Source organism: Macaca fascicularis, chromosome 11, assembly GCF_037993035.2.
Source record: "Macaca fascicularis isolate 582-1 chromosome 11, T2T-MFA8v1.1".
Lineage (NCBI taxonomy): Eukaryota > Metazoa > Chordata > Mammalia > Primates > Cercopithecidae > Macaca > Macaca fascicularis.
Window position 1 is genome coordinate 35,474,273 of NC_088385.1, and position 20,273 is coordinate 35,494,545.

General features: G+C 42.8%; 1 protein-coding gene across 2 annotated transcripts in view; it reads right to left on the reverse strand.

Moving 5' to 3' along the window:
- Nucleotides 1–20,273, reverse strand: part of PKP2 (plakophilin 2) — a 108,320-nt gene that overhangs the window by 75,234 nt on the left and 12,813 nt on the right. For both annotated transcript variants that reach the window (XM_065524017.2, XM_005570540.5), the window contains exons 2-4: nucleotides 14,884–14,996; nucleotides 13,813–14,510; nucleotides 4,536–4,671 (exon numbers count right to left, since the gene is read on the reverse strand). In XM_065524017.2, the coding sequence (XP_065380089.1) occupies nucleotides 4,536–4,671; nucleotides 13,813–14,510; nucleotides 14,884–14,996 (947 nt within the window). The remainder of the gene's footprint in view (nucleotides 1–4,535; nucleotides 4,672–13,812; nucleotides 14,511–14,883; nucleotides 14,997–20,273) is intronic.

A 20,273-nucleotide genomic window follows, 5' to 3' on the forward strand; every position in this document is an offset into this window, starting at 1 on the left:
CAACCAAAAATATAAATTAAAAAGTATAATTTATAATAGCAGCTGGAAATATGATAAACTTACGGATAAATCTAAGAAAAGACATGAAAGACCTCTATAGTAAAAATTATAAAACTCTGCTGAGAAAAACTGAAGACCTAAATAAATGTTAAGATGTACCATGGTCATGGGTCACAAGACTCAATATTGTTAAGATGTCAATTTTCTCCTTATTGATCTACAGATTCAGTGCAATCTCTAACAAAATCCCAGCAATTATTTTTTTTTTTTTTTTTTTTTTTTTTTTGAGACGGAGTCTGGCTCTGTCGCCCGGGCTGGAGTGCAGTGGCCAGATCTCAGCTCACTGCAAGCTCCGCCTCCCGGGTTCCCGCCATTCTCCTGACTCAGCCTCCCGAGTAGCTGGGACTACAGGCGCCGCCACCACGCCCGGCTAGTTTTTTGTATTTTTTTTAGTAGAGACGGGGTTTCACCGTGTTCGCCAGGATGGTCTCGATCTCCTAACCTTGTGATCCGCCCGTCTCGGCCTCCCAAAGTGCTGGGATTACAGGCTTGAGCCACCGCGCCCGGCCGCAATTATTTTTTAAGAAATTGACAAGCTGATTCTAAACTTCAGATGGAACTGCTGAAGATGTAGAATAGCCAAAACTTTGAAAAAGAATAAAATGGAAGGACTAACATTACCTAATTTCAAGACTTACAAAACTATAGTAATCAAGACAGTGTGGAATTTGAAAAAGACAGACAAATAGTCTTCATCTTTGCTGAAGACTAATTACTCTGGGATTATTACCTAACGTGTCTGTTTCTCTGAATCAGATGATGAGAAGTTGGCCCCTTTCTGGGTGAAGGCTTTTTGAAAGTAAGACGTGGTTGACTTGAGTCATATTTATTTGCACTAGGACATAAGCATGTTTCACATCCCCAGTTTTACATAGTATCCTCAAAAAATCAATTTTCTCAAAATTCATTTAGGAAATAATACTTGGGAATAGTAAACATTCAAAAATAATCTTACAGGCCGGGTGTGATGGCTCACACCTGTAATCCCAGCACTTTGGGAGGCTGAGGTGAGCGGATCACTTGAGGTCAGGAATTGGAGACCAACCTGGCCAACATGGTGAAACCCTGTCTCTACTAAAAATACAAAAATTAGCTGGGTGTGGTGCCTATAATCCCAGCTATTCAGGAGGCTGAGGCAGGAGAATCACTTGAACTCAGGAGGTGGAGGTTGCAGAGAGCCAAGATTACGCCAGCCGGGGTGACAGAGCAAGACTCCATCTCAGACACACACACACAAAAAAAATCAGCTGGGTACAGTGGCTCACACCTGTAAATTCCAGCACTTTGGGAGGCCGAGGGAGACAGATCACTTGAGGCAAGAAATTCAAGACCAGCCTGGCCAACATGATGAAACCTCGACTCTACTAAAAAAATACAAAAATTAGCCATGCGTGGTGACACATGCCTATAATCCCAGCTACCTGGGAGGCAGAGGCAGGAGAATGGCTTGAACCCGGGAGGCAGAGGCTGCAGTAAGCCAAGATTGCACCACTGCATTCCAGTCTGGGAAACAGAGTGACTCCGTCTCAAAAAAAAAAAAAAAAAAAAGACAAACAGATCAATAGAACAGAATACACAGTCCAGAAATAGACTCACACATATTTAATCAATTCCTTTTCAGCAAAGATACAAAGACAATTCAGTAGTGAAATAAAAGTCGTTGCAACAAATGACACCTGAACAATTAAATTTACATATATCAAAAAAAGGAACTTCAGTCCACATATTACAATATATAAAAAATTAACCACAAATGGACCATAGAACAACTACAAAATATAACATTTACAAAATTTCTAGAATAAAATATAGATTATCTTCTAACCTTTGAATAGGGAATGATTTCTTGGATACACAGGAATCTCATTAAATCTCATTAAAATGAAAAACTATTAGGCGAATGAAAAAACAAAGCGCAACTGGGAGAAAATATTTCCATATATATCTGGAAAAGGTCTTGTGTATAGAAAATATTCAAAAACTGTCAAAATTCAGTAATAAGAAAACAAAACACAAAAAAATGGGCAAAAGAATTGAATACACATTTCACCGAAGAAGACATATAAGTGGGAAATAAGCACATAAAGAGATGTTCTGGCTAGGTGTGGTGGCTCATGCCTGTAATCCCATCACTTCGGGAGGCCAAGGTAGCCGGCTCCTTTGAACTCGGGAGTTGGAGACCAATTTGGGCAGCATGGTGAAACCCCGTTTCTACAAAAAATACAAAAATCAGCAAGGTGTGGTAGTGCACTGGTAGGCCCAGCTACTTGGCAGGCTGAGGTGGGAGGATCACTTGAGCCCGAGAGGTGGAGGTTGCAGTGAGCCTAGATTGTGCCACTGCACTCCAGCCTGGGCAACAGAGGCAGATCCTATCTCAAAAAAAAAAAAAAAAAAGTTCAACCCCTTTGTCATTGGGGAAATGCAAATTAAAATCACAATAAAACACCTCTACAAACTCACAGACTAACATTAAGGCTCACTATATCAAATGTTAAGATAAGGAGGAACTGGAACTCTCATAAATTGCAAGTGGGAATGTGAAATGGCACAGCTACTTTGTAAAATGGTTTCACAGTTTCTTAAAAAGTCAAACATACACCTATCATACCATCCAGGCATTTACGCCTACGTATTTACTCAAGAGAAATGAAATCATATGTCTACATGAAGTCTTGTACACAAATGTTCACGGTAGCTTTATTTGTAATAGCCAAAACTTCTGACACACACGACATGGGAAAATCTCAAAAGACTTATTCTGAGTAAAAGAATTCAAACCAAAAAAAGCTTATATTCTATATGATTCCATTTATACAAAATTCTAGAAAATTCAATCTAATCTACAGTGACAGAAACCAGATCACGACTGGGCATGGTGGCTCATGCCTGTAACCCAAGAACTTTGGGAGGTCGAGGAAGGGAATTGCTTGAGCCCAGGTGTTCCAGACCAGCCTGGGGGCAACATAGTGAGACCCCCATCTCTACAAAAAATACAAAAACTAGCTGGGCATGGTTGTGTGCAGCTACAGTGCCAGCTACTCAGGAGCCTGGGGTAGGAGGATTGCTTGAGCCCAGAAAGTTGAGGCTTCAGTGAGCTGTGATCGCACCACTGCTCTCCAGCCTAAGTGACACAGTCAGATCCTGTTTCAAAAAATAGAAAGCAGATCATTCATTGGTTGTTTTGGGAGGCTGTTAGTAGGTTAGGGGCAGGTGGGATATATGGATTACAGAGGGGCACAAGAAAACACTGGAGGTAATGGATGTGTTTGTTATCTTGATTGTGATGATGGTTTTATAGTGTCAAAACATGTCAAAACTATGTCAGATTGTACCTCAATAAGGTTGTTAAAAAATGAATCAACAAAACTGATACATTTAACAACAGTAATCTATGCAGCATCTTGAAAGAATGAGGTAAGATTAATATATATTGAAGATTTCCAAGATATAGTGTGAAAAAATAAAGTACTGCAAGTAGTAAGTTATCATTTATTATTTCATGTTTTAAAAAGGATACTCAATCAACTGTTTCAACAATTGTTTCTATGTGTATAAAATATCCCTGGAAAGACAAAAAAAATGATATATGTGTTTGTGTGTAAGAAAGACTGAAAGAGAACAGAGAGAATATATAGGCTGGAGTTTAGAGTAGAAGAGACTTACTTTTCACCGAACACCTTTTTGAGCTGTGATTCCTTCTCCCTCATGAATGTATCACTTTTTATTTCTTTTCTTTTTTTTATTTTTATATCACTTTTTAAAACAAATATAAAATAACCTATTGCTTCCATCTCTGAGGATCTGTCCTACAGGAACAAAGAGTCAAACGACATATGCACAAAGCAATTCATTGAACAACTGTTACAAATGTTAATGGAATCATTGAATGAAAAAAAGTTGCAAAACACTGGCCGCTGGGGAGGGTTCTAAATGGAGAGGTTGGGGAGACAGGAAAAGAAAGGGGAAGTTTGCGTAGGGACTTACTTTCTGCATTTCCGATTTGCAGGAAATATTTTTGGTAATGAGTGGCTGTTTCCTTTTAAAGTAAAAGACCTCAATGAAATTTTTGTTTGTTTATTTTTTCTTTTTTAAGATGAGTCTCACTCTGTTGTCCAGGTTGGAGTGCCATGGTGCAATCTTGGCTCACTGCAGCCTCCACTTCCCGGGTTCAAACGATTCTCCTGCCTCAGCCTCCAGAGTAGCTGGGATTACAGGCACCTGCCACCACACCCAGCTAATTTTTGTATTTTCAGTAGAGATGGGGGTTTCACCATGTTGGCCAGGTTGGTCTGAAACTCCTGACCTCGTGATCCACCTGCCTCGGCCTCCCAAAGTGCTGGGATTCTAGGCATAAGCCACTGCGCCCAGTCTCGATTTTTAAAAATTTAAATAAAGTACTGGTTTCAGTGTGCAAGGTCATCATAATAGAAGTGAAAGTGTGTTGCGTTTTGCAATGGACTGAAGATGACACTCACCCTCTTCCGAGCTTCAGATTTCTGGAAGCACTCATGCTGTATGAAAGTGGCTGCAGCAGAAATCCTGGACAGCGGTATGTGGTCTGCATCGAGCATACTCACTGCTCGCTCCAGAGTCATCTCCATGTCTGCATTCCTAGACAAACAGGCACAGATTCAGCCAGATTCCAAACCTCCCACCTCCTGCCTACCGACCTGGTCTTCCACAGATGACTCAGCTAATACTGGGAAGCACTAGAACATCTGAACCTTGGCTTTTCTTCAGCCAAAAGAAAAATCAGCACCCAAGATTGGAAGGCAGAGGGACTACTGACTAGAAATTCTCCAGCTCTGATCAGACGGGAGAATTGGATGATGTCATTCGATTGAATTATACCATATACCAAAGAAAGAAGCTGAACTTTTAAAAAGAAATATGACGCCGAGGTGGGTGGATCATTTGAGGTGAGGAGTTCAAGACCAGCCTGGCCAACATGGTAAAACCCCATCTCTACTAAAAATACAAAAAATTAGCTGGGTGTGGTGGTGGTATACAACCGTAATCTCAGGAGGCTGAGGCAGGAGAATCACTTGAACCAGAGGTGGACATTTCAGTGAGCAGAGATAGTGCCAATTCACTCCAGCCTAGGCAAAAGAATGAGACTCCGTCTCAAAAAAAAAAAAAAAAAAAAAGGAAAAAAGATAAATATGTATCCTATGATTCTTACATCTTTAAAAGCAACTTTAAAGGCACAGTAAGACTTTTAAAATAATTCAAAAGAAATCTGTTTACAGAAATTAAACATTATTTCTAGCTGGGCACGGTGGCTCACATCTGTAATCCCCGCACTTTCGGAGGCCGAGGCAGGAGGAATGCTTGAGCCTAGGAGTTCAAGACCAGTCCTGGCAACATAGTGAGACCCTGTCTCTACAAAAAGACAAACAAAAAACCCCAAATCAGCTGGGTGTGGTGGCATGTACCTATAGACCCAGCTACTTGGAAGGCTGAGGTGGGAGGATCGCTTGAGCCTGGGAGGTCAAGGCTGCAGTGAGCCTCGGTGACGCCACTGCACGGCGCTCCAGCCTGAGCAATAGAGCGAAACTCTGTTTCAAAAACAAACAAACAAACACACAAAATAATGACTAAAGACACGCTTAAAGGTAATATAGGGCTGTTCTTTGGCTTCAAAGAGGGTTATACCTGACTCATTCCAGGTAATAAAGACACTGGAGACATCCTGAGAAGGAGTTTTCCAATATCTACTAGCAAGTACAGTGAGTAAATACTCTTTTCTATTAGGCTAACCCATGAATACATGCACATGTGTACAGGTGTGAGTGTGTGCAGCGTTGTGAAGGGTGTGCCTGTGTGTGGGTGGGTCTGGTGCAGGTGGGGCGATAAGGAGTAATGTGCCTCATGACTAAAAACTAATAGCCCCTGCTTCTGAAACACATGTTCAAACACAGAAGGGTTACCTCATAAGTATAAAGGGTATTAAAAGTGAAGCAGCAAATTTCTGGCATCTATACTGAGAATTATATAATGATCTCATATTTTTAATGTGCCTCACACGAGTCAATTATACTTGGTAAAAAAAATTAAAAATGCAGGCTATTACCATTAAAACTAGAATTTGAGTCACTTTTATCTAATATTTTTATCTAATATACACACACCTTTTAAAGGAGAGGGAAAGAGTTTACATTCATGGACTCTGAGGCCTTTATAGAGAAGTCAAAACTCTGTAAGTCTAGTCTCAAGCTCAGTGGCAAAGTCTTTACCAGCCATCACGGGTGTATTAACTGATGAAAAATCATTCGTAAGAAAAGCCTTCTGTTATGCAGCTTTTAAGAAAAAAAAAAAAAAAAAGATTGAGCCATTAATCCATCTCATAAGCCATACATGACTCAGGAAAGTTTGAATTTCCCATCTCTAACACCCACAAATAATTCCATTACTCTAATCCTTTATTTTCCTGAACATGATTCACCTAGAAGCTCTGTGTTCACACTTAGGCAATCCAATGCGATTTCACTTTATCACTAAAAAAATTCCTAAACTAAGTGAAGACTTCCTCAGCAAGGTTTACTACAGCTGTCAGGGGGTCAACTTTCTGTCTGACTGTCTATCAAGTCCGACTCCATAACATGGCATACATTCTGGCCCAAGTCTGACTCCATTTCCTATCATCCTCAACCTCTTTTCCTTCCCCTCCTTGGATCTTACACCCCTCCAATCACACCGGGCTTTTAACCCTTCTCTAAACACTGCCACCTTCTTCACAAGCCACCTTCTTTTACTTTTCCAGCAAGCTTATCATACTACCTAATTCGTACCCATTCTTCAAGACTCAATTCAAATATCTTCATTTCTTCTTGTTCTTCTTTTTTCAGAAAGACACAGTCCTGTTCCGTTACGCAGGTGAGAGTGCAGTGATGTGATCATAGCTCACCATAACCTCAACCTCCTGGACTCAAATCATCCTCCCACTTCAGCCTTCTGAGTAGCGGGGAGTACAGTTGCATGCCACCACACCTGGCTAATTTTTTAAATAGTTTTTTTTTTTTTGGAGACGGAGTCATGCTCTGTCACCCAGGCTAGAGTGCAGTGGCACGATCTCGGCTCACTGCAACCTCTGCCTCCCAGGTTCAAGCAATTCTCCTCCCTCAGCCTCCCCAGTAGCTGGGATTACAAGCGCCCACCACCACGCCCAGCTAATTTTTGTATTTTTAGTAGAGATGGGGTTTCACCATGTTGGCCAGGCTGGTCTCGAACTCCTGACCTTGTGATCCACCCACCTCAGCCTCCCAAAGTGCTGGGATTACAGGCGCGGGCCACCGCGCCTAGTCAAATTTTTAAATTTTTGTAGAGATGAGGCCTCGCTATATCGCTCAGGCTGGTCTCTAACTCCTGGTCTTAAGTAATCCTCCTGCCTCAGCTCAAATATCTTCATTTCTGTGAAATCTTTTCTGTGCCCTTATCCCGGCTAGAGCTATTCTTTCCTCCTCTATTCTCCTACAGCATTCTCCCGTTCCAGCCCCTTTTCTCTCTCTTCCTCCCTCCTTCTCTCTCTCCGCACTCACTTATAAAACATTTCTTGAAGCCGGCAGAAATGTGGCCTGAAGAGATGGCGATGGGCATGGGCTGGAGGATCAGGAAGAGAAAGCTGTTCCCCAGCCCCACTCACCCCTGAACATATTCTCCAGAAGTGAGTCATTTCAACAATTTTTAAAATGATATCAGTATAAATTTAAAAATGTAAGAGAAAGCAGTGTAAAATACCACTGGTCGGAATATGAGACATTACGGGGGGCGGGTAGGGAAACCCCAGTAACTTGGCCAGGGAGCAGTAGCTCATACCTGTAATCCCAGCACTTTGGGAGCCCGAGGTAGGTGGAGTACTTGAGCTCAGGAGTTTAAGATCAACCTGGCCAACATGGTGAAACCCCATCTCTACTAAAAATATAAAACATTAGCCGGGCATGGTGGCAAGCACCTGTAATCCCAGCTACTCGGGAGGCTGAGGCAGAAGAATTGCTTGAACCCGGGAGGTGGAGGTTGCAGTGAGCCGAGACCGTACCGTTGCACTCCAGCCTGGGCAACAAGAGTGAAACTGTCAAAAACAAACAAACAAACAAACAAAAAAAAAAAAAGCAAAGCAAGACAACACTGTAACTTGTGTGTGTGTAATCCCCCAGTAGCCAGCATTCCTGCCAACTAACAACACAGCCCTGCCCGGGCTGGTTCCCGTGATATTAGAATATGGCTACACCTCTGAAGGCAAAGCAAACACAAAATAATGAATAGATAGCTCCTACAAGTGTTGTCAGATGCTCAGTAAATGCAAATCCTCACAAATATCTTAAAGTATGGTGAAAGCAATGCTTTGGAAAGATGACTCTGGAATGGATATGTGTTCCTCAAAAGAAAGACACAGTGTTGAGGACACTATAAAAGGTTCAGCAGAGGCAGCAAACAAGGCTTGAACTGGGCTGTTAAAAATGGAAATGGAAAAAAAAGGTATAGTCGAAAGAGATGAAAAATCAAAGAACTAAAGCAGGTAGTAATTAAGATGATGTGGAGGGAAGTCAATATGCTCTGTTTTCTGCTCTGCAGTGCTCTTGGTCACAAATTTGACTGTCAATCCTAGAGAAGATCCATCCTCTCTGCTTAGTCTCCCTCAACTAATCCCAAAGTACAATGCTCTTGTGGGTTTTGTTTGTTTGTTTGTTTTGCTTTGAGACAGGGTCTCACTCTGTTGCCCAGGGTGGAGTGCAGTGTCGCGATCATGGCTGACTGCAGCCTGGACCTCCCAGGCTCAAGTGATTCTGTTGCTTCAGCCTCCTGAGTAGCTGGGACTACAGGCATGCACCACCATGCCCAGCTAATTCTTGTACTTTGTAGAAATGGGGTTTTGCCATGTTGCCCAGGCTGGTCTCAAATTCCTGGGCTCAAGCAATCTGCCAGCCTCAGCCTCCCAAAGTGCTGGGATTACAGTTGTGAGCCACCATGCCCGGCCCTGCTCTTGTGTTCTTTAAATTTCTGTAGACACTAATATGTATCACACAACCTAGCACTTGACGACATATCCTATTTTTCACTGCTCTTCTCCTAGACCATCATACATCCCACTCAATTTTCATCTTTAATTTTATTTATTTAATTATTTTTTTTGAGACTAACTCTTGTTCTTTCACCCACGCTGGAATGCAATGACACGATACCAGCTCATTACAACCTCCGCCTCCTGGGTTCAAGCAATTCTCCTGCCTCAGCATCCAAAGTAGCTGGGATAACAGGCATCTACCACCATACCTGGCTAATTTTTGTATTTTTAGTAGAGACGGGATTTCACCATGTTGGCCAGGCTGGTCTCGAACTCCTGACCTCAAGTGATCCGCCCACCTTGGCCTCGTAAAGTGCTGGGATTACAGGTGTGAGCCACCGTGCCTGGCCCATTTTCATCTTTTGTGATGCTTACTGGGAAGGACCTATGAAGACCCTAACACTCATTTGCAGAACCATCAGTCTCCAACAGGTCATAAATCATGGTTTTAGAAAAATTCATCTGGAATTTTTTTGTGGTGATTCTTAAAACCTTTTTCATCAGTTTGATTTAGAACATGGGTTTCATCAGTTTGTCTCTCTTATACTCAGTTTCAGTTTTTAGCTGCATTAGTAACCGTTTAACCAGCCATTCTTCTTTTGGAAAGCCAGGTCCATTGTTTAATAACTTAGGTCATTATGCAGGTTTATGGTTTTATCCAGTTAATATTCAACGTATATGAAAGAATACTCCTTTACATGTGGGAGTTTCACTAGGCATAAAAACTTAAATCTCCAAAATAGGGGCTGGACAGAGTTTGACAATGCAGGACCAAGGAGAACACAGTGTGTGGTCTCAGGGCAGGTGTCCCAGGAGCAGCCTGGGGAACTGAAACGAGGCGTGGAGCCCAGCAGAGGAAAGGGGGAGGTCAGGTAGGCACAGGCACCACCGTGGGCATCTATCTTCCTCATTACGCAAAATATTTCTGGTTCCCTCTCCTTTTCACAGACAGGTAAATTTTCCTTTCAAAATCAGAGAAAAAAGTTGATTTCTATGATTTCTACTCTCTAGAATTTGGGGAAATCTCAGGAAGAGATTTCTTACTCATTATTTTTAAATTTCTTGACCCCAAGTGTTCCTTCTATTCTTTGAAATATTCTAATACAATTTGCCCTGTCTATTAAAACAATAATTCAAAAATAGTATGACTAATACTTCTAGAATTTGAGCAACAAAAGAACCTAGATGGCAAAAAGTAAAGCTTATATTTCATTTCTCCTTTCTGTAATTCCTTCACTCTTTCACTATATACTTATTTATTTATTGAAATAAGATCTCACTCTGTTGCCCAGGCTGGAGTATAGTGGCACAATCACAGCTCACTGTAGCCTCAACCTCCCTGGTTCAATCAATCCTCCCACTTTGGCCTCCGGAGTAGCTGGGACCACAGTTGGGAACTATCATGCCAGGCTAAGTTGTTTATTTGTAAGAGAAATGGCGTCTCCCGATGTTATCCAAGCTGGCCTCAAACTCCTGGGCTCAAGCGATCCTCCAGCCTGGGCCTCCCAAAGTGCTAGGATTACAGGTGTGAGCCACTGTACCTGGCCTCATCATATATTTATACAGTGCCTACTATAGACCTACTTCCATTTTAGGGTGCTGAGAATATAAAGATGATTGAGCACTCACAAAAAGCTCAAAGTCCAGAGGGAGAACAGATAAGCAAATGTGTAGCCACAATATAATATTCTGATAGAGACACTCATACAAGGCTCACAAGGCTCCCATCTGGGGTACCTAAGCTAGACTGGGAAGGAAGTGGTCAGAAAAAAGGTGGTATCTGAGCTAAATCCAGAATTATAAGTAGTCAGACAAAAATAGAGCTGCATATGTAAAGGTCTGGAGTGGGGGGAAGAAGGAAAGAGAGAGAGAATGAATATGGATGAATATCTTCCATTAAGGAAAGTAAAGAGGTTCCAGGTGGTTTGGGTATTGGTATGTGGCTATGTTTGGGGATGGTGGTGGCAAACGGCAGAGAAGAGGAGAAGGAGAAGAGGCTGAAGTGATGAGCAGAGCTGAAAACACAATGGGCCCCGTATGTCATGCCTAAAAGCATGAACGCTTAGTGGAATTATGGAAGGGTTATAAACTGGGGAGAGAAACAATCAGACGTGGAAAGATAATTCTGACAGTCCTAGAGAACGGTTCTGACTGAGCAAGACCAAAGGCAGAGAGGCCTGTGTAATGGAAATGGAAAGAAGGATAAAATTCAAGACCCATTATAGAAGGAAAAATATGGCTTGGTGATAGGTGACCAGAGAGGGAGAAGATAGGAATGACTTCCAGGTTTGAAAATAGTAGGCTACAGCAGGAGGAGACGGGTGGAAGTTGAGGACAGGGAGATGAGTTTCGTTTAGGACATGCTGAGTTTGAAATATGTAGGAGGTTGTTACATTTTCATATAGGTCCAGAATTTGGCATCGAGGATGGAATTGCAGACAAAACTTTGAGAACTATAAGGATAAAAGTGAGGTCACAGGGCCTCTCTGGAAGAGCATCAAGGCTTGGAATAGAAGGGTTACTGAAGATGCCTCCTTTGGGCAGGCGGAAAGGGAGCATGCAGAGAAGACTAACAAAGAATGGCTGGAGAGCTGAGTGGAAACCCAGGAGAAGCTAGTGCCCTGAAAACCAAGGGATGAGAGAATTTCATGGTGTCTCAAACACCACCCGCAGGTTGAGTAATATAAGGACTGCTTATACTACTCAATATAGCATCCGCTTAGAATGTAGCAGATAAGGCAGTTATTGCTACATTTGTCAGGAGACCGTTTAGGTGGAATGGAGGGGACTGAAATCATGTTGCAGTGGGTTGACAAGAGCCTGGGAAGTGACAGGGTGGTTCAAGAAGCAAGGGGCACAGAGATGGAGGAAGAGAATACCAGTTGTTGGAGGATGTCGGATAATAATTTTTTTACTGTTAAAATCATTTTGCTAAAATTGTGGCTATCACAAATCCTAGACTATGGTAGGCATTCCATAAATTTTGAATTACCTGTTTAAAAGCCTTTATCAGCTTTTTCCTCCATAAACAATGACCTGATACACTTTCTCTCTCTCTCTCTCTCTTTTTTTTTGAGACGAGGTCTCACTGTGTTTTCCAGGCTGGAGTGCAGTGGCACAATCTTGGCTCACTGCAACCTCCATCTCTTGGGCTCAAGCAATCCTCCCGCCTCAGCCTCTGGAGTAGTTGGAACCACAGGCGCACACCACCACACCCAGCTAATATTTGTATTGTTTGTAGAGATGGGGTTTCACCATGTTGGCCAGGCTGGTCTTGAATTCCTGAGCTCAAGTGATTCGCTCGTCTGGGCATCCCCAAGTGCTGGGATTACAGGCCTGGGCCACTGCTCCTGGCTCATTTTTCCTCTTGGTAAGTATGCTCATATTGCCAAAGGTCTGCTTACTATAAGAAATGTTAGAAATCTTGCCGGGCGCAGTGGCTCACGCCTGTAATCCCAGAACTCTGGGAGGCCGAGGTTGGCGGATCACGAGGTCAGTATTTCGGGACCATCCTGGCTAACACGGTGAAACCCCGTCTCTACTAAAAATACAAAAAATTAGCCGGGCGTGGTGGTGGGCACCTGTAGTCCTGCTACCCGGGAGGCTGAGGCAGGAGAATGGCGTGAACACGGGAGGCGGAGCTTGCAGTGAGCCGAGATCGCGCCACTGCACTCCAGCCTGGGCTGCTGAGCAAGGCTCCGTCTCAAAAAAAAAAAAAAGTTACAAATCTCATGGTGAATTTGACATCATAAAAAATATTTCCTGTGTTAAGATTAGATTAGCCCTCATCATTCTGAGAAGTAGTTTACCAATGACGCCTACCTGGTCAGTGAGCATGCTGTACAATTTCACTTGAAGGGATGTTTAGAGGTAACAACTATCATTAGACAACTTTAGCAATCAAATGACAATAACATATCTAATGCTTTATCCTAATCATGTTAGATGGTTATTGCAGGAGTTACTGATCTAATCAGCCATCCATTTCTCAATCTTTCTCTTAGTAACGTGCTCAGTTTATAAAATTTGTGCTCAGGCATTAAACTTGAATAAGGGTTAAGTTCCAAACACTAAATTAGTCAAGCTATAAAGTAAATAGGAAGGGAAAGGAATGATTTAAAAATTCAGTTATTTTAATAATTTAGTATGGGCAAAAGAATACCCCTTCAAATCACTGACACTAGAAATGTAAAAGGTACCAAGTATCAAAGGAAGAAACTTCTGTCAGCCATCTAGCCATCTTTCCTTAGCTCTTTTTACAGTCATAGTTATCAAAATGGCATTTGAGGTTCACACTTAGCACTAGGAATAAGCATTTTTTCCTTTTATTTCAAGGGATGATGAAGAAAATACACGTGCAGTTCTTCATTTCTTGGCCTACTTTGGAGTTTAGAGCAGATTTTCATATGGCTGAGGGGTAGGGTCCCTTCAGCCAGCATCTAATCTGGAACAGATGGACTAAATGTCACATTTCCGCACAAAGCTGCCATGTGAGCAGGTAGCCTGGCCCCTGTCCCCGAGGTAAATAGGCTGATCTGTCAATTAGGCAGCTGCCTGAAAAGTCATTATTTTAATCACTTATCTCTGGAAGCCTTTCTCTCAAGCCCCAGAAGTGCCAGCTCATGCTGTCAGGGCTGTGGGAACAGAACGTGCTGGCAATGACTGAGCTGCAGAGTCAGGAGGGGACTTACCCCAGCTGGGAGTCAGTGAAAGTGCTTCTCTCGGTGAGCAGATTCCCACTTCCCCCTGCCGCCGCCTGGCCAACGGTCAAGTGCGCTCTCCTCCCGCTGGAATCCACGGCGACACTGGGCCCAGCTTCCCTCAGCGTGCGGGTGCTGTGGAAGGAGCTCTGGTGCCAGGAGGACCTGGAAGCCCTGTTCTGAGTGAGGGGCTGCAGGGGCACCAGCGGCCTGACCTGCCCAACGGTGAGCCCTGCCGTCAGGTAGTTCTCTTTCTCCAAGAGGTTGCCCATGCTGCGGCTGGTCCCTGGCCTGGGGTACGTGAGCAGGGCCGGGTTGGCAGGGATGCTGTCAAAAACGGTGTCGCTAACAGAACCATGCTGGTACTGTCTGTGGTACGTGTCAAAGTGGCGCTGCCTGCTTGTGGTGCCAGCACGGCTGACCCCCACAATCTCAGAACGAGCGTATCTCGGTGGCACTAGGAGGGCGGCCCGCCTGCTTTCTTGGTGGCGCAGGGTATGCCCAGCCTGGCTTCTCTGGCTGTACTGGTAATCGCTGTGCGTGTAGTGAGCCCTCTCTGGGCTGCTGTCAGGAGAAATCTCCAGCCTCCTCAGAGGATGCCTCAAGGACCTTTCTTCCACCGACTTCTGGGAGCTGTACTGTGCTGTTCCTCTTCCCCAGCGACCTTCATAAGTGGCAGTTGTGCCAGCCTGCACATGAGAGAAATAAAGTTCAAAGGAGGCATAAATCAGATTTCAACTTTGCTGAGGACTAATTACTCTGGGACTATTACCCAACATGTCCGTTTCTCTGAATCAGATGATGAGAAGTTTGCCCCTTTCTGGGTAAAGGCTTTTTGAAAATAAGACTTGGTTGACTTGAGTCATATTTATTTGCACTAGGATGTAAGAATGTTTAACATCCCTAGTTTTCCATGGTATCCTCACAAAAATCAATTTTCTGAAAGCTCATTTAGGAAATGATAATACTTGGGAAAAGTAAACACTCAAAAATAATCTTAGGAAGTTTGAAAATATTTTCATGGTAATCTGATCACTAGGGTTACATTCTTTGATATCCTACCTTCAGCATGTCATAGCTTTTAGGAACAGGGGAACGGCCTCCAACAAAATCATTTTCAACCAGGTGTAGGTTGTAGACATATTCAGGAACACTGCTGGTTCGGTGAAGATTTCCTGCAATCAAGAAAATAGTAAAATAACTCAGAATATAAGTGGGCTAATTAACATTTACAGACTGCATAACAACGATGTACTAAACTTTAAGTAATGGACGCCAAGAACAAGTATTAAATGTACATTAATGTTTTTAAATGCTAGTTTCACACCACCCTGGGATATGGCAAGTGATCAAAGGTTATCAAAACATTCTCTACAAAAGTTTTTCAGCTGGGCGTGGTGGCTCACGCCTGTTATCCCAGCACTTTGGGAGGCAGAGGCAGGTGGATCACCTGAGGTCAGGAGTTCGAGACCAGCCTGGCCAACATGGTGAAACCTATCTCTACTAAAAATACAAAAATTAGCTGGGCATAGTGGCAGGCACCTGTAATCCCAGCTACTCGGGAGGCTGAGGGAGAAGAACCGTTTGAACTCAGGAGGCAGAGGATGCAGTAAGCCAAGATCACACCACCACTGCACTTCAGCCTGGGCAACAAAAGCGAAACTCTGTCTCAAAAAGAAAGTTTTGGCTGGGTGTGGTGGCTCACGCCTGTAATCCCAGCACTTTGAGAGGCAGAAGCGGGTGGATCACCTGAGGTCAGGCATTCAAGACCAGCCTGGCCAACATGGTGAAACCCCATCTCTACTAAAAATACAAAAAATTAGCTGGGCGTGGTGGCGGGGACCTGTAATCCCAACTACTCGGGAGGATGAGGCAAGAGAATCGCTTGAACCCGGGAGGCGGAGGTTGCAGTGAAGCTGAGATAACTCCATTGCACTACAGCCTGAGCAACAACAGCGAAACTCTGTCTCAAAAAAAAAAAAAAAAAAAAAAAAGTTTTCAAAATGAAAGTTGAATTTAAAAAAGAAAAAGAAGGGAGAGGAAATTCACAAAAATCTAAAAATGTTCGGTGGTTATAGTTCTGAAAAATTTGGGACTCATTGTCTGGTTTAGGTGGTCTGGACTATAAAATTCAGTTTCCCAAGTCACAGAACTCTGTTCCCAGGGCAGGAATTCAGAAGCTTCTTATAATAAGCAGGTGTAGGCAATAAATATAATGGTGACTCAGCACTACTAGATAAGACAGCTTGTATAAACAACAGGGTAGGCTGAGCGTGGTGGCTCACACCTGTAATCCCAGCACTTTGGGAGGCCGAGGTGGGTGGATCATGAGGTCAGGAGTTCAAGACCAGCCTGGCCAACATGATGAAACCCATCTCTCCTAAAAATACAAAAATTAGCCAGGTGTGGTGGCAGGCACCTGTAATCCCAGCTACTCGGGAGGCTGAGGCAGGAGAACCCAGGTGGTGGAGGTTTCAGTGAGCCGAGATAGTACCACCGCATTCCAGCCAGGGCGACAGAGCAAGACTCCATCTCAAAAAAAAAATAAACAAAAAAAACAAGAAAAAAAACAGGGCAGATCAGCATGATCAAGGGAAACATGGATCAACTGAAGGCCAATGCTGGGGTTGAGATATTTGGCAACAGGAGAGTTAGGCAGGAAAGGAAATCAACCTCTATACTCCATCCAAATGGCTGCTTTTGTGGAATCACCTGGCCCCTCCTTTGTTTGGTGTTCTAACAGCCAGCCCACTCTCATGAAAACAGACAGGAGCCAGCCCTTTGTGCTCAGCTCTGTGAAGCCTGCAGGAATTCAACGGATGCCTGTCTCGTACATCTTCAAATACTCCTCTCTGAGGAGTGGGGAGTAGTGGAAAGCAGTATATTGTGTCCCTCTTCTGCCTCCTTTATCCTTCTCTCAGCTTTTTTTTTTCTTTTGAGTTTTCTCTTACTGCCTTAAAAAAGGGCTAATCAAAATAATCAACAATCTCCAAAAGCCAAGTAATATCTACTTTCTTATGTTTAACTGAAATTTCTTTTTCTGTCATGTAGCATATCTTAGAAATCGGAGGAAAATATACTCAATTAACTCTTCTAGGCTTTAGAGACTCATGAAAGATGTTGAGAATACAGCAACACAGGCAGCTCCTTGCCAGTGCAATGGGAACACATCAACATAACTTTTCCAGTAAACTGTTATAAAGACAAAATTTCAAAATACTGACGATACATTCAAGGGGAGGGAGAATGGTAATTTGAAATTATTTTTGCCAGAGAGCCAAAAAGTCTAAATCCATCCCAAATTATGTTTGTCCACATGTCCTTATTTCCTACAGCCAAACGATCTGCCTGATAAACAATTTTCAGGCCTCAAGGAGTCTTGTGAGGAGGCAGTGACAGGCTTGTAACTGTCACCCTGGAGACAAGGGCAGCTGAGATAAACCAGGCATCTCCTGTTTCCAGGGGCTTGATTTCTCCACAAGGGCTGGCAAAAGGTCAGGCAGCCACTTAATTTTTAATCTCTATGGCAAAGAACGGCTGGAATTTGGATCTTAAATAAGGAAAAACAATTTTTTTTCCATAAATTTTATTGGAGATGGAGTATCACTATGTTGCCCAGGTTGAACTGCAACCTCTGAGCTCAAGTGATCCTTCTGCCTCAGTCTCCCTTACTTGAAAGCAATCTTTTCCATGACCCCACAGCCAATTTAAGAGAGAAATCAAGGACCCATTAAGAAGTGGATCCTTAAGGACGCTGAAATTTATTATTATAAATAAGTTGAAAACAACTCATATTATTATTGTTATTATTTTTTGAGACAGAGTTTCGCTCTTGTTGCCCAGGCTGGAGTACGAAGGCACGATCTCGGCTCACTGCAACTTCCACCTCCTGGGTTCAAGGAATTCTCCTGCCTCAGCCTCTGGGAGCCACCGTGTCTGGCCTCATATTATTGTTTTACGTTAGCTGAGGCTCATGCCTAGGCTAACCCTTTATCCTCTACTCTGCACTTCTCTCCTCCCCAGGCCACTAGGGAGGTAGGCCTGCAAGGGCCCTGCTGGTGTGGGAAAGGAGGCTAGCAGGCCAGGTACAGGGAATGTAAAAAGGCTCTAATCCTGAAGAGTCTGGGGGCCAGAGTACCCTCAGCATTGGGAATATGCAGAAGGGGGAAGGGGCCGGGGTAGGGGGAGTGGTTGGAGAGAGTGCTTACGCTACCCCCAGCCCCAATAAAACAATCCTTTGTACAAAGGCTGTGGCCAGGCAGAACATTATTAGTTAGCTGATACATAAGAAATCCAATTTATTGTCTTTATAAAAATTAGTTTAGGGCTATCCATGTTCAAACCTTTATACCACATGATAACTGAATTAGGAAAGTCCGGGACAATCTAGAATGGCAAAATACTAATGGTCATTCATGGACCGTAGCTGGAACCATTAATTCCTGTTACTGTATAATAAAGTGGCAGGTGATGAAAGCAGGCAATTTTAGGAATTCAAGAAAAATTCTGTAAATCAGCCCCTCTAGCCCATCATCACCTGGAATACACCCTTGCCCTAATTCCAGGAGTAGGTAGATATTCAGGAATAGTTAATAGCATGCTTCTTCCATCTTGAAGCTGAGATTCCTGCAAAGGTTTTCTAAATGTGTAACAATCTTTGGACAGGACCCAGTGAAACAGTATATCCTATCACATAGCTAATTAATCAGTGTGTTTTATAATCAGGCTTATTGAACTAAAATGTTTAACTGATGTTAAACATTCACGTTGTTGCTGTGAGTTTTAAGGCTTTTTAAAGCAACTTGTGTGAACTCCTTACATTTCAATGTGACTTTTCTTTTAAGGAGCTCAAATTATTTTATGTTCCTTTATAATATTCTGTGATGCGGAGCCAGCTACTATCATCGCTGTTTATAAATAGGGAAACTTAAATTACCTGCTTTAAATTGCAAAGAGATTTAATAGTCAGGGTTGAACTCTGCGTTCCTCCTTTCTCCGGTCTTTGCTGTCTGACTGCATGGTGGCTACTATGATATTGTCATTTATCAAGGCCTTAGAGGGATAATTATTATAGTTTTGATATGAGGACAAAAAAATTATTTTCTCTTGGCAGGGCGCGGAGGCTCATGCCTATAATCCCAGCACTTTGGGAGGCTGAGGGGGGCGGATCAAGAGGTCAGGAGATCGAGACCATCCCGGCTAACACGGTGAAACCCCATCTCTACCAAAAATACAAAAAAAATTAGCTGGGTGTGGTGGCGGGCACCAGTAGTCCCAGCTACTCAGGAGGCTGAGGCAGGAGAATGGCAGGAACCCGGGAGGCAGAGCTTGCAGTGAGCCAAGATTGCGCCACTGCACTCCAGCCTGGGCGACAGAGCGAGACTCCATCTCAAAACAAAAACAAACAAACAAAAAAATTATTTTCTCTTTTCTCTTAAAACCTTCACTTATGAAACTCCAAATACTCTGTAAATATTAATTCTTTATTTGCCAACATAAGTTCTTAGAAGAAAGCTGCTTCTTCAGTTTTCAGATGAATGAATTGAGACTGGTTTAATGGTTCCCCAAATAACAAGGTAGTTGGAAACAGGGAAAAAAATACAATTGAATTTTTAAAGCACAGACACTCTTCCTGTGGAATACACATGAAAGATGTGACTCCAGATATTCAGCCTGCAAGTTGGCGCAATCAATGGTTTTTCTGGATAAATAGCCAATCTCAAACAACAAATAATGCAGATGAATTTGCCTAGGCAGTCATGAGATTGAGATCAGTGTGGTGGATTAAAAGTGAATTAACGGCTGTGTTCTAAGATTTTAAAGAAATTTTGGACTGAGTAAAGTTTTTTTAAGTAAATACTAATAAGGATGGAAAATGAATTTCTTTAAGTCATTTTCTGTTCAATCAGAGAATAAGATGATATCGTGATGACTGCTGAATATATAAAATAACTCAGCCATGTCCTTTTCTGAAAATAGAAGAAAGCAAACAAAAACATACTATACACACAGGTGCATCCTGCTTTAAACAAATCCAACATGAAAATCCAGATTTTCTTACACTGAAAATTGAGGTGTGATTCTATTTCAAAGGATGTGTTTATTTCGAAAAAGAAGTAGGCATACTCCCTACGTTGAAGAAATCCATAGACTTCACCTGGAACCCCTATTCTACCACTTTGTATGTGTCTGGACAAATCAGTTAGATGCCTGTTTCCCATAATTCCAGCTACTAACAGGACTGCTGAGAGAGGTTTACCTGTGAAAGCGTACACTCAAACGCTTTCAAAATTGTGAAGTGATGGGTTTCAGGACATGTCATCCCAAAATACGGTACTTGGCATTTGAGGAAGCAGCAGGCGCAGGAAGTGCACGCTTATGCCTTCCTCTCATCCCTTCTTCCTTGAAGCAGACCATATAAAATCAAGCTGACCTTCCTTTGAATTAGGTCA